Here is a 13,923-nt window from a genome sequence, read left to right as displayed (position 1 = left end):
GCCTATTCGTTCAGCAATTTCTTTCTGTGTCTTACCCTCTTGCTTGAAGGTGTCAATGATGGCCCTCTGGACAGCAGTCAGGTCGGCAGTCTTACCCATGATTGCAGTTTTGAGTAATGAACAAGGCTGGGAGTTTTTAAAAGCCTCAGGAATCTTTTGCAGGTGTTTAGAGTTACATCGTTGATTCAGATGGTTAGGTTAATAGCTTGTTTAGAGAACCTTTTCATGATATGCTAATTTTTTGGGACAGGCAATTTGGGTTTTCATGAGCTGTATGCCATAATCATCAGTATTAAAACAATTAAAGACCTGAAATATTTCAGTTGGTGTGCAATGAATCTGAAATTTATGAAACTTTCATTTTTATCATTACATTATGGAAAATAATGACCTTTATCACAGTATGCTAATCTTTTGAGAAGGACCTGTATGTACAAAAAATCTGATTCCGATCAGATGATGTATCACTGAGATATAACTGTTGGAACTAAAGAATTTGCATTTCCTGCGAAAACGCACGTGTGAATGCCATTTAAGGCCCTTCCAGCAAAGCACCGCTCCGGCCATGCCGCGACCGCAGGAGCTTCAGCCCCTCCACCCAGTCACCATCGCGAACGCTCTCATGCCAATCCTGCACAAGTTCACCACGAGGTGCATTTCCTGAATGTTTGACATTGCCTTCCGTCCATTTCAGTAGTAGTCCAGCTCCAGGTCTTAAAAGTATACGTGAAATCCCACCTTCCAGACAAGAGTTATTGTGACTCCGTTTTGTTGAGAATGTTTGACGAGCAGTTCATATATGCTTTTCCACATGTCGCGTGGTAATCAACAGTTCCAGTTTCAGTTTTATAACTTACACAGGGCAAAGCTGGAAGAGTCACCCAATAATTGACAGTTTATTCCCTGAGTGGGTGGGCCTTAAGTCATGTCATGAATCAACAATACCAATGTGTCTGTAGGTGTTCACTGATGAAGCACAAAAAATTCCGTTCAGATCGGATCATGTATCACTGAGATATAACTACTGGAATAATGTAGGGGGCGCACTCGAGTCGAAAGTTAAATAACAATACAAATGCGTGTAGAAGTGCTCACTGATCACGCACAATAAATCTGATGCAGATCGGATCATGTATCACTGAGCTATAACTGTAGGAATAATGTAGTTGGAGCTGTGGAGGCTATTGGCCACTTATCATGGATACCTGTTAAAGGGGTGGATAATGATTGATCATAGGGATTTTGGTTCACCTCGGCTGAAATCTGTATATTTTAAAGCCAAACGTATTGTAACACCACGCCGCCACGCCCACATCCTCCAGCAAAAACGGATTGCACTTTAAATCAAGTCAGACCATCGTTATCTGTCTTCTAACACAGGATCATCCTGATTAGGTCAATGGTGTCAAAGTGAGAGCAATCAAAGTTAAAAAAGAGACTTTCTGTTTTAAGGGGGCGGGGCTTTGACGACATCAAAATATCACGACAGTGGATCGTCGGACATCCAACAGGGATGAGTCATGCCAAGTTTGGTGCATTTCGGTCTTTCAATGTGAAAGTTAGAGCATTTGGAAATTTATGGCGTCAAGCGTAACTTTGAGGCCTGGCCACGCCCCTTTATGCTAAACGAAACTGAAAGCTTTTGATAACTTTTACTCCCCAATGTGTTAAGGGCATATTAACCAAGTTTGAAAGTAATCACTCAAAATCCTTAGGAAGAGTTTGTTCAAATTTGCCATTAGATACGCCCAAAAATGACCCTTTGACCCAAAATGGCCAACTTCCTGTTGGTTTTGGACAAGGGCTCGAAGAGACTTTTTCATAGGTCCTGAGAAGATAAAGATGTTCAACAGGTTTCAGAATTATCTGTCAAAAAATGGCTTGGGGCTGAGGTTTTGAAATATTCTAGGGGGTGCTATTGAGGCTATCAGCCAATTATCATGGCTTCCTGTTCAAGGGGTGGATAATGATCAATCATATTGATTTTGTGCACCTCGGTTCAAATCTGTGGAATTTAGAGCCAAATGTACGGAGACTGCGTTACGTCTTTCTTGGCCACATCACGACGTCCATATGCTCCACCCAAAACTGTCAGTGTTGGAAAGCAAGTTACACCAACATGTCTTCAGTCACTGGACACACTATCATGCTGATCAGGTAACAGGGGTCAGATAGGGACCGTTCAACGTAAAACTTTACACTTCCTGTTTTCAGGGGGCGTGGCTTAAGTGATGTCATGATTTGACCATTCAGTCTTGCAGGGGCCTGGATGTGGATCAATCACTGAAGGTTTGATGTCTCAGACTGTTTTCGTGTAGGACCTATTAGCGTTTCGTTTTTCATTGCGAGATGTCAAATTTTAAGGTCTGGCCCCGCCCCTTTAGCATGCTCCGAAACAAACCGTTTAGATAACTTTGCGTCCCCCATGCCTTTTGACCAAAATGGCCAAGTTTGAAACCGATTGAGCAAAATCCCTAGAAGGATCTCCTGATGCATGCTCAATAATCCAGGTAGAAAAATCTAAAAAAGTTAAATCTGGTCCTCTGGACATTCAAAAAAAAACCAAAACAAAGCAAAACAACAAAAAATGTAGAAACGTTTCGTCTCTCGTCCGAGAGACTTCTTCAGTCTGAGGTGCTGTTTTCAGCTCAGTCTCTTAAATAGCACCTTCTCAGAGTGGATCAACCAGTTTTGCTGCTGACAACCAAAACCAACTGATCACATGCTCAAGAAGGACCATCAGCCTAACAATGGATCATTAGCACACTGATGGCTGTTTACTGTTCACAGAGGGCTGAGTGATACTAGCAATCACAGCATTGTAAGAGGGGGACAGTTGAACCCGGAGGCCTCCACCCCTGTTTAACGATGGACGATTTCTTTTCACAAAGATGGCCTCCTTTACTCCTCTCTCAAACCATCGTTCCTCTCTGTCCAGGATGTGAACATCTTCATCCCTGAAAGAGTGACCGCTGGCCTGGAGATGAGTGTAGACCGCAGAGTCCTGGCCTGATGATGTTGATCTTCTGTGCTGGGCCATCCTTTTGGCCAGTGGCTGTTTTGTTTCCCCGATGTAAGACTGATCACAGCCCTCCTGACACTGAACAGAATACACAACATTACTCTGTTTGTGCCGGGGGACTGGATCTTTGGGATGAACCAGTCTTTGCCGTAATGTATTTTGGGGTTTAAAAGCCACTGGGACGTTATGTTTAGAAAATAAACGTCTCAGTTTCTCTGATACTCCCTCAACATATGGAATGACCACTGGTCTGGGTCTGGGTTCCTCCTTTTCACCTGTTGGCTGACTAGAGTCCTGTTTGGGTTTCTTCTCTGCTTTCAGGAAGGCCCAGTTAGGATATCCACATTGCTCTAGAGCCTGTTTTGTGTAGGATTTCTCCTTCTGCCTGGCTCCCGAGCTAGTGGGGATGCTGTCTGCTCTGTGATACAGAGTCCTGATGACTCCTAACTTGTGCTCCAAAGGGTGATGGGAGTCAAACTGCAAATACTGGTCTGTGTGGGTGGGTTTGCGGTACACCTCAGTTTGCAAATGTCCTCTATCAGAGACTGAGACCTCACAGTCCAAGAAAGCCAACCTGCCATTTTTTACATCTTCTCGTGTGAACTTGATGTATTTATCCACAGAGTTGATGTGGTCAGTAAAATGTTGGACTTCCTGAGATTTAATTTTAACCCAGGTGTCGTCAACATACCTGAACCAATGACTTGGTGGTGTCCCTGAAAAGGACGTCAAGGCTCTCTTTTCTACCTCCTCCATGTACAGGTTGGCAACAATAGGAGAAACTGGAGACCCCATAGCACACCCATGTTTCTGCCTATAATATTGCTCCCCATATGTGAAGTAGGTTGACTGCAGGCACAGTTTCAAGAGTTGACACAGTTGTTCTGTGGAAAGCGTGGTCCTGCTGCTCAGAGTGGTGTCTGATTTTAATCTTAAACTGACCACCTCTACTGCATCATCAACAGGAATGCACGTAAAGAGTGATGTGACATCAAAAGAGACCATTGTTTCATCAGTCTCCATGATGACATCCCTCACCTTATCCACAAAGTCCATGGTGTTCTGTATGTGGTGTTCTGAGCTGCCAACTAAAGGGATGAGTACAGACGCCAGATATTTGGAAACATTGTAAGTGACAGAGTTAATCATGCTAACGATTGGTCTTAAAGGTACACCTTGTTTGTGGATTTTAGGTAAACCATAAAGACTAGGTGTGGCCTCCCCTGGGTACAGTCTGTGGTACAGAAAACGGTCAATAGCCTTGTCCTGCTCCAAAATTTTCAGGCAATCTATCAATTTCTTCTTGTAACCACTTCCTGGATCTCTTTTCAGAGGTTCATAAGTGTTTACGTCACTAAGGAGTGTCATAACTTTCTCATGATAGTCTTTCTGGTTCAAAATCACTGTGCACCTTCCTTTGTCTGCTGGGAGAATGATGATGTTTTTGTCCTTGCTAAGAGTGGTGAGTGCGTCCCTCTCCTCTCTACTGATGTTGGAAGGTGGTGGTTTGGTCTCAGTCTCTGATAGAGGACATTTGCAAACTGAGGTGTACCGCAAACCCACCCACACAGACCAGTATTTGCAGTTTGACTCCCATCACCCTTTGGAGCACAAGTTAGGAGTCATCAGGACTCTGTATCACAGAGCAGACAGCATCCCCACTAGCTCGGGAGCCAGGCAGAAGGAGAAATCCTACACAAAACAGGCTCTAGAGCAATGTGGATATCCTAACTGGGCCTTCCTGAAAGCAGAGAAGAAACCCAAACAGGACTCTAGTCAGCCAACAGGTGAAAAGGAGGAACCCAGACCCAGACCAGTGGTCATTCCATATGTTGAGGGAGTATCAGAGAAACTGAGACGTTTATTTTCTAAACATAACGTCCCAGTGGCTTTTAAACCCCAAAATACATTACGGCAAAGACTGGTTCATCCCAAAGATCCAGTCCCCCGGCACAAACAGAGTAATGTTGTGTATTCTGTTCAGTGTCAGGAGGGCTGTGATCAGTCTTACATCGGGGAAACAAAACAGCCACTGGCCAAAAGGATGGCCCAGCACAGAAGATCAACATCATCAGGCCAGGACTCTGCGGTCTACACTCATCTCCAGGCCAGCGGTCACTCTTTCAGGGATGAAGATGTTCACATCCTGGACAGAGAGGAACGATGGTTTGAGAGAGGAGTAAAGGAGGCCATCTTTGTGAAAAGAAATCGTCCATCGTTAAACAGGGGTGGAGGCCTCCGGGTTCAACTGTCCCCCTCTTACAATGCTGTGATTGCTAGTATCACTCAGCCCTCTGTGAACAGTAAACAGCCATCAGTGTGCTAATGATCCATTGTTAGGCTGATGGTCCTTCTTGAGCATGTGATCAGTTGGTTTTGGTTGTCAGCAGCAAAACTGGTTGATCCACTCTGAGAAGGTGCTATTTAAGAGACTGAGCTGAAAACAGCACCTCAGACTGAAGAAGTCTCTCGGACGAGAGACGAAACGTTTCTACATTTTTTGTTGTTTTGCTTTGTTTTGGTTTTTTTTTGAATGTCCAGAGGACCAGATTTAACTTTTTTAGATCCCTAGAAGGAGTTCGTTCAAATGCGGAGGATGTACACCGCCAAAAAGGTGTGAAAATTGGGCCGGCATTCCAAAATGGTCGCCTTCCTGTTTATCGTTCAACGTTGGTGCCAGAGGGTTTTCTGTGCATCTTGGAGAATTGGACAAGTGTACCGAATTTCATATTTCTACGACAAACTAAGGTTAATGCGGAGGGTATTTTGAAATTTTCTAGGTGGCGCTCTTGAGCCTTTTCTGTGACGATTTTTGCCATGCCCTTAAAATACGTAATTTTTCACCAGTCCTGATGTGTTTGCCAAATTTGGTGACTTTTGGGATATGTTAAGGCCCCCAAAACGCCAATTAATTTGGCAGAAAAAATTGAAGCTCGGGCCTGAACAGAGCGATTACAATAGGCCTTCGCAGCGCTTTGCTGCTCAGGCCTAATAAATTTAATACAAAACCATCTGGCTGAAAATAAATAACTATTTGTTTAATCGATTGCCTGTTTCCAGCCCACTAGATGATTAAGCAGAACAAATGGAGAACCTGTTCATCATCAGTGTTTCCCCTAGATAACTTGCCATGGCGGGGCACTCATATCGTCCGTGATTTTTGTCCGAGGGCGTTGTGGGGGGGCTTGAACGGAGACTCGTCCTAAGCTGCGCAGCACACTGTTTAAACCAACAGTTACGGGGGACACAGAGACAGCCGTGTGCTGTTTGTATGACAGTTTTAGAGCAGGGTGTGTGAGAGGAGAGAGACAGAGACATATCTCAGCCGCGCGCTGTCTGAACCGACAGGGTTTTTTTTGGGCGGTGGGGCGGGGGGGGGGGGGGGGGGGGGGGGGGGGGTGGGGGGGGTCTTGGTGCGGGGGAGAGACAAATGCACATCTGAGCCGTGTGCTGTTTGTACCGACAGTTTTCGAGTGGCGGGGGTGCGTTCAGCGTGAGGGTTCAACATAAAGGAAGAGGCTGCCTTTAGCTTTTTAGCTAGTGCACCTGCATTGCGAGCGGCTAGTTTAGCGTTACATCAGTGCCGACAGGTGGTTGGGGGTGGGGTTTGGTAGACGGGGCGCTCGGTTCTGTTGATGGAGCAGGGCGCCCCGCTTGTATAATGGTAAGGGAAACACTGATCATTAAAACAGGGGCGGAGTCTTCCGTATCCAACTGTCCCACTCTTACAATGCTGTTATTACTAGTATCACTTAGCCCCCTGTGAATAGCAAACAGCCATCAGAGCACTAACGTTCGGTCGTTAGGCTGATGGTCCTCTTTTATCATGTGAACAGCTAGTTCTGGATGTCAACATCAAACTAGCTGATCCACTATGAGAAGGTACTATTTATAAGACTGAGTTTGTTGCAGCTCCTCAGACTGACGAGGTCTTTTGGATAAAGGACGAAACGTTTCAACAAGTTTTTTTGTTTTTATCCATTCAGAGGACCTGACTTAACCTCATAAGATTTTTCTACTTGAATTACTGAGCATGTATCAGGATAAACTGAACATTTGTCTAACTTTGCTGGTTACTCCTTTCCCCAGCCACAAAAGAAGGTGCCACAGAACACTGGCGTTCAACATCAGATTGGACCCTGATATCAGCCCTCATGTGTCCCATTAATTGTGTAAGGAGTCCTCTTTGCATTCCTCACCTGTCCTGTCGTAGGACTCATGGCAGGTGTGAGCGATCTCAGCTCCGAGCTGCAGGTAGTGTCCGGCCTTGTCATCCGGTGAGCCGTCAGCACCCAGAGCAAACATGCCACCGGCAAAGCAGGCTAGGTGGCCCATCTTCCTTTCCAGATGGCCATTCTTCCACTCACCGATAAAAGTCAGACCACCGTTGGATTTTCGTATAAGGTGGCGCTCGATGGCCTAGAGTGAAAACGTGAGTGTGCATCATAAAGAAAACAAGAACAGGGGAAATAAGACAATCATGCATTTTGGGGAAAAATGTCGAAGTCTTAGAAATGGTATGAAGCTGAAATTACTGTGGGTAGACGTTACATGATGAATGATGATACTCAAGGCATCTTGTCTGTTAATTAATGTTGTAAAATTGTCTGTAATTGGAAGCAAAAAGGTGTTAAAAAATAAGTTAAATTGGGGAAAAGTGCATTTAGTTGACTGCAGTAGTTGAAGGTAATAAACCCCAGAAGGGAGGAGCCCCCCCCCCCCCCCCCCCAAAAAAAAAAAGAAAAGTTGAAAGTAATATTTTAAACAAAGATCTTCTGTGGTCCATTAGCACATTGTATATGGGCAGAGAATAAGTCTCAGCTACGAGAATACCACATTTTAGATTGATATCTGTAAAACTGAGTTAAAGCCATTTTTGTGATTGCTACAGTTAATTAACTGTGACAGTCATCTTGAGATGGATTGATCCTAAAAGTTATTGGATTGTAGAAGAATGTTTAATAATTACATTATGCAAGTTTTATTAAAATCCAGGTCAATGGCTTGTGAAATGGGCTGCTGAGAAAAGTGTGCACAGAAAACCAACATTTTTCAGTCAGGTCATTTGGACATTTCTTTTTGTTTGTTCTTTGTGCTGAAACGTTTCGCCTTCAATCTGGAAGGCTTCATCAGTCAAGGAAACACACAACACAAAACTGATTCTTCCCCCAACAGCTTAAAAAAAATGTCCAGATGACCTGACTGAAAAATGTTGGATTGTGTACCTGGATTAATGAGCATGTACTTTGTTGTGCACAGAAAAGTTTTATCATTGTAATGTAGGCAAAAGGTAAATGGACTGTACTTACATAGCACCTTTCTATCTATTGAAGATGCTCAAAGCACTTTACAACATAACCTGTGCCCTCATTTACATACACACACATTCATACAGCACTCTGTCTCTACAAAGCTAATCTAAATCTGCAGAGATTAATCAGAGTTTTAGATCACATTCATACATCAATGGGACACACATCAGAGGCAATGAGAGGTTCAATGTCTTGCCCAGGTACACCTCAACATGTGACAGCTGGTGGAATCGAACCCCCAACTCTCCCATTGGAGGATGACTGCTCTAACCATTCAGTCACAGCTGCCCCCAAAGGTCTGTCTGTAGTTCTCTGTAGGTGGATAAGATCTGATGCATGTAGACTGGAATAGATCTAAAGGTAACCACACCAAAGGATTACACAACACATCGGTGCGTTGTACCTCGATGGCATCATCATAGGTCTTCCGAGCTTCTGAGTCCGTCTTGTCAGACATGAGCCATGCCTTTAGCAGGTACTCATAAAAGCTATCCCCCAATCCTCCAAGAGAGGTGTGATCTGTAGAAACAGGAAAAAAAATACATTAAACAAGTGGAGAGAGAGAGAGCAGAGGAAGAATATATAGAAAAGAACAGAGAAAACAATCAAATGGATTAGCTTTTTAGCTTTCCCTTGAAGTTGTTGGTAAAGCACATTTATTAAACCTATTTTCCTCCCCTCTACATTTGCAGAACATTGGCTGTGTGCTTCCAAACTTAGGCTGTTCTGTTTATGCAACATCAGACATGATCACATTTCAGCATTCCCAGTAATTTTCATTGATTCAATTTACACAACTTCCATGGCTGCCTTAATTTGCTGAACACATCAAGAGAAAATGGAACAATGTTAGAGCCCAAAAGTGCGCAACCACACACAGGAAAATAACATCCCAAATGGTAAATTAAGTGAATTTTGACTGCTCTTTTGTCCATTTCTGGGGCAATTTGAACCCTATAAAAATACTGAACATAACTTTGTTTTGTTTGGCTACAACATGCAGTATAATGCAAACATATCTCCTGTATTGTGATATAATTTTTGTTCTACAAGTGTACTAAACAAAGTCCCAAAATATTCTTCATATTGTTGCATTTAGGAGAAAAGTTACTGATCAAAACGATGTAGGGCAACTAGAATGGTCTAGAGAGTGATGTTAAAAACGCCACGTCAATGTGTACATTTAAGAAAAAGATCAAAGCTGAATTGTTAAATATATATATGAAGTAGCTTAGTGTGTTTTGCATTAGAGTTAGAAAAATTAGAACAAGTTATTCGTTTTGTTCTGTTGCTTGAAGATTATTATGATTGAACTAATTGTTTGAAAAAAGGGGCAGATATAATAAGATTTTTTCTTCTTTCTGCTGCCTTTCATTTTAAATCTCTTGTTTTTTTTTATATAGTTTATGGAATTGTTTTGTTTTGTTTTTTTAAATGATTAAACTTTATACCATACCAAGATAAGTGGAAATATTTTCCAATTGCAAGAAGAAAATTTGACTCCTTTTTGTCGGAGTGTCATCGCACATGAACAATCCTCATCTTTTCATAGATGAAAAGTTCCTCTATCTCTGACTCTCCAGAGTGAAATCAGAACATTTCCTGCCATATCCTGCCAGTAGGAATCTTTTCAGCTCTTTGTACTTGTACACCTTATACTTGAGCAGGTTCCTTGTGTCTCTTGATGACTGAGATTCTTACTGGTATGTCTCAACAACCTAGCTCCATCTTACATTCAAGATCTTATTGGTCCATATTTTCCCAACAGAGCACTTTGCTCTCAGACTGCAGGCTTACTCGCAGTTTCTAGTTTCAAAAAGCAGAATGGGAGGAAGATCTTTCAGTTATCAGGTTTTTCTCTTGTGGAACCAACTTCCAGTTTCTGTCCGTGAGGCTGACACATTGTCCAGTTTTAAGACTGGGATGAAGACTTTCCTTTTTGATAAATCCTATAGTTAGGGTCAGCTTGTTATGCTGCTATAGGCTTAGACTACTAGAGAACAAATTGACCTCATTTCCTTAAATGAATTGTTAAAATTGAATAGTTTTCATTTGAAACTATTTCTATCTTAACGTGATCCTTGACCTGCCATTGTGTATCTGTTCCTACCAAACCCAGCTGGTCGAAGCAGTTGGCCGCTTGTCCTGAGCCTAGTTCTGCTAAAGGTTTCAGAATCAGAATAAGCTTTATTATAATTGCATCGAGATACAATGAGAATATGTCCATACAGTCGTCCAAAAGATGGGCAGAGTGCACGTAGCTGCTGCTATATAGCATGGCCTTCTTATCCTTTTCAGAATTCTTCCTCGTGAGGGAGTTTTTCCCTTTCCACTGTCGCCTTCATGCTTCCTCAAAATGAGAGTTCTGTGATGGTGTAGTGAACTAGGCCTGAGGTCAAATCCTGACCTTAAGGACCTTATGGGACAGAAACTGTCATTTCATTGATTTGAGTCCAGAAACACAAGATTAAGTTCATCCAGAGACTTTCTAAGTGTCCTGCACTGATCAATTGAAAGAACACTCTCTTTTTTCTATTATCATTACTATTTTACAAATGTTTTGATAATCAAATTGTGTTTAGTTCAAACCATTTTCAAATGTTGAAGTGAACTACTCATTTTAAATCAACTGTGAAACAGTATTAGTGATTTTTTATCCTCATTCAAAGTAGAAATCAGGTTAATGATGCATTGTCCGATTTTCTGTCTTCAATGAGCAAATTGTGAAGTTGGTCAAAGGTCAAGTTTCGGTCAACTGCAAGTTTACTGAAAAAGAAATGTCATGTTTAACTTTTTCAGGCAGATATGAGAGAGTTGACTCCACGAAGTCTGGAATCTTCATAATATCTTCTGTCTGTTCTTAAACAATCTAATCTTTTTCCCTTGACTTTTAATAACCTCTTACATCACTAAAACACACCCGTTTGGTCAACCGACCAATCAGGAAGTTCTCAAATGAACCGGAAGTGACCTCTTTAAAAGGTTTAACACTTCCTAGTTCAAAAGAAGAACGCTGGGAGAACGCTGAGAGAATGCTGTGAGTTGGTTCCGAGAGCAGCAGAGTTCAGAATGCTGGAATGCAGAATGCTCAGGACATCTGCGACTAAGCTGAACAAGAGAAGTTCAGAGGAATTATGAAGAAGTCTGTTCTAGGATGATCTCACGACTCCGAACAGTTCCCTACTATCCTTACGGAGACGCTGGAGAGCGTTTGAAGGCAACTCTACACCGAAGTCGGAATTATCCTCTGCCAAGGTAAAGAGTCGATCTTCACCTGCAAAGTGTACCGTTGGTTAAGCTGGGTCCAGAAGGAGCGTGTTGTTCTGGTTATAACAGACAAATTCCCTCACCCATCTCTCTCAAGATAAACCTCATTTTCCATCTTTAAACTCTTCTATTCTGCTAGCAAATCATTCCAGATATTTTCAGAAATGTCTGTTGTGAAGCAACGGAAAACCATGGCCGTATGGTTTTCCTGACTGTAAAGCTAATTAATTAAGCTGTTGTTATTGTACTCAATTTTGCCAAATTAATGTAAATGTGTGATGTGTTTAAATCGTTTTTAAATAAATGACCCACTGTTGTTGGTGAGTCAAAGATAAACACGTTTCCGTCCACATTTAATAATTCAACACATGATATTATTCAGTCCAGAAAAATGAATGAATCCGATTAATTTATGGATAATATATCACAGATATATGTCCCATTACAATGGAATTAAATACTACGATAAATATCAATCAATCAATCAACTTTATTTATATAGCACATTTTAAAAACCACAAGGGTAGCCAAAGTGCTGCACAATAAAACACTAAAAACAAACAAAACAATAAAAACATACAAAGCATACACAAAGAAACATAAAAAACAATTCACATACCAGTTTCACAGCAGGTGTATTAAAAAGCCATAAAAGATAAGATCACGTGTTAAAAGCCAAAGAATAAAAGTGTGTCTTTAAAAGAGATTTAAAAACAGGAAGAGAGGAGGCCTGTCTGACACTCAAGGGTAAAGTGTTCGTCAACCTGGGAGCAACAACAGCAAACGCTCAGTCACCTCTGAACTTCAGCATAGTTTTAGGGACTGTCAGCAGCAGCTGATCGGCTGATCGTAGGGATCGGGGTGGACAGTAAGGCTGAAGCAGCTCAGACAGATATGGTGGGGCAAGGTTGTTCAGACATTTAAAAACAAACAGCAAAAGCTTAAAATTAATTCTGTAGTGCACAGGGAGCCAATGAAGGGACGCCAGGATGGGAGTAATATGCTCGCTCCTACGAGCCTGAGTTAACAGGCGAGCAGCAGAGTTCTGCACAAGCTGCAGACGAGCAAGAGACGTCCGGCTAATGCCTGCATACAGCGCATTACAGTAGTCAAGACGAGCTGTGATAAAAGCATGGATTAATTTCTCCAAGTCAGGTCTTGCTAGGATTGGTTTCACTTTTGCTATTTGGCGGAGCTGATAAAAACTTTTCTGAACAACACTGCTGATCTGTTTTTCAAATTTAAAATCAGACTCAAACTTCACCCCCAGATTGGTGACACAGTCCTTGAGATAAAATGACAGTGAGCCAAGATCTATGCTGGGAGAGGGACGGCAACTTGGTCCAAACATCATAACTTCAGTCTTGTTCTCATTTAGACTAAGGAAGTTAAGAGAGAACCATGTCTTAACATCATTAAGGCAGTGTGTAAGTTGTTGAACTGTGTTGTTTTGTGCCAGGGGAAAATAGATCTGGCAATCATCAGCATAAAAGTGAAATAAAATGCCATGCTTCCTAAAAATCGAGCCAAGGGGGAGTAAGTAAAGGGCAAATAAAAGAGGGCCAAGGATTGAGCCTTGGGGGCACCATGTGGAAGAGGAGCAGTGGAAGACATAAAATTGTCGATTTTTACGCAGAAACTCCTATTGGTTAAATATGACCGAAACCAATTGAGGGCGACACCCCTGATGCCCACACAGTGCTCAAGATGAGAGATTAAAATGCTGTGATCAACAATGTCAAATGCAGCAGACAAATCTAAGAGCACTAAAACAACAGACTTTCCGGAGTCTGTGGACAAGAATATATCATTTGAAACCCTCAAAAGTGCACTCTCTGTACTGTGGCGGGCTTTAAACCCAGACTGAAACGGCTCAGTGATACCATTGTCCTCTAAAAATGGTAACAACTGGTTGTAAACAACCTTCTCTAATAGTTTTGAAATAAGTGGGAGATTAGAGATAGGCCTGAAATTGGAGCAGAGAGAGGGGTCAAGACCTGTTTTTTTTAGTAGAGGGCGTACAAATGCATGTTTAAAAGCCTCAGGTACTATACCAGAGGAAAGACTGCTATTGATAATCTGAAGTACACTTGGCTCAATAGTGGAAAATACCTCTTTAAACAAACGAGGTGGGATGGAATCTGCAGGAGAACCAGAGGGCCTCATATGATCAACTGTGTCCTGTAGAAAAGAGAAGGACACAGGCTCAAACTGATCAAAAACAGATGAGTGGTGTAGAGGAATTAGGAATCATCACTTCCGGTAAGATGGCGCCCGTGTACATGGCCTGCAATCTACCTCTGACGATACTGTTTGGATTAT

At 42.2% G+C, this 13,923-nt stretch overlaps 1 protein-coding gene across 1 annotated transcript in view; it reads right to left on the bottom strand.

Moving 5' to 3' along the window:
• Positions 1 to 13,923, bottom strand: part of man1a2 (mannosidase, alpha, class 1A, member 2) — a gene marked incomplete in the record, with an annotated part of 364,168 nt that overhangs the window by 100,758 nt on the left and 249,487 nt on the right. Inside the window, 2 exon segments of the mRNA XM_037687118.1 lie at positions 7,222 to 7,441; positions 8,738 to 8,853. Coding sequence (XP_037543046.1) covers positions 7,222 to 7,441; positions 8,738 to 8,853 — 336 coding nt within the window.

The sequence above is a fragment of the Nematolebias whitei genome, chromosome 13 (genome assembly GCF_014905685.2).
Source record: "Nematolebias whitei isolate Nwh7 chromosome 13, NemWhi1, whole genome shotgun sequence".
Classification (NCBI taxonomy): Eukaryota; Metazoa; Chordata; class Actinopteri; order Cyprinodontiformes; family Rivulidae; genus Nematolebias; species Nematolebias whitei.
Note: the sequence above shows the minus strand (reverse complement) of the source record. Positions and strands in the feature narration are given on the sequence as shown.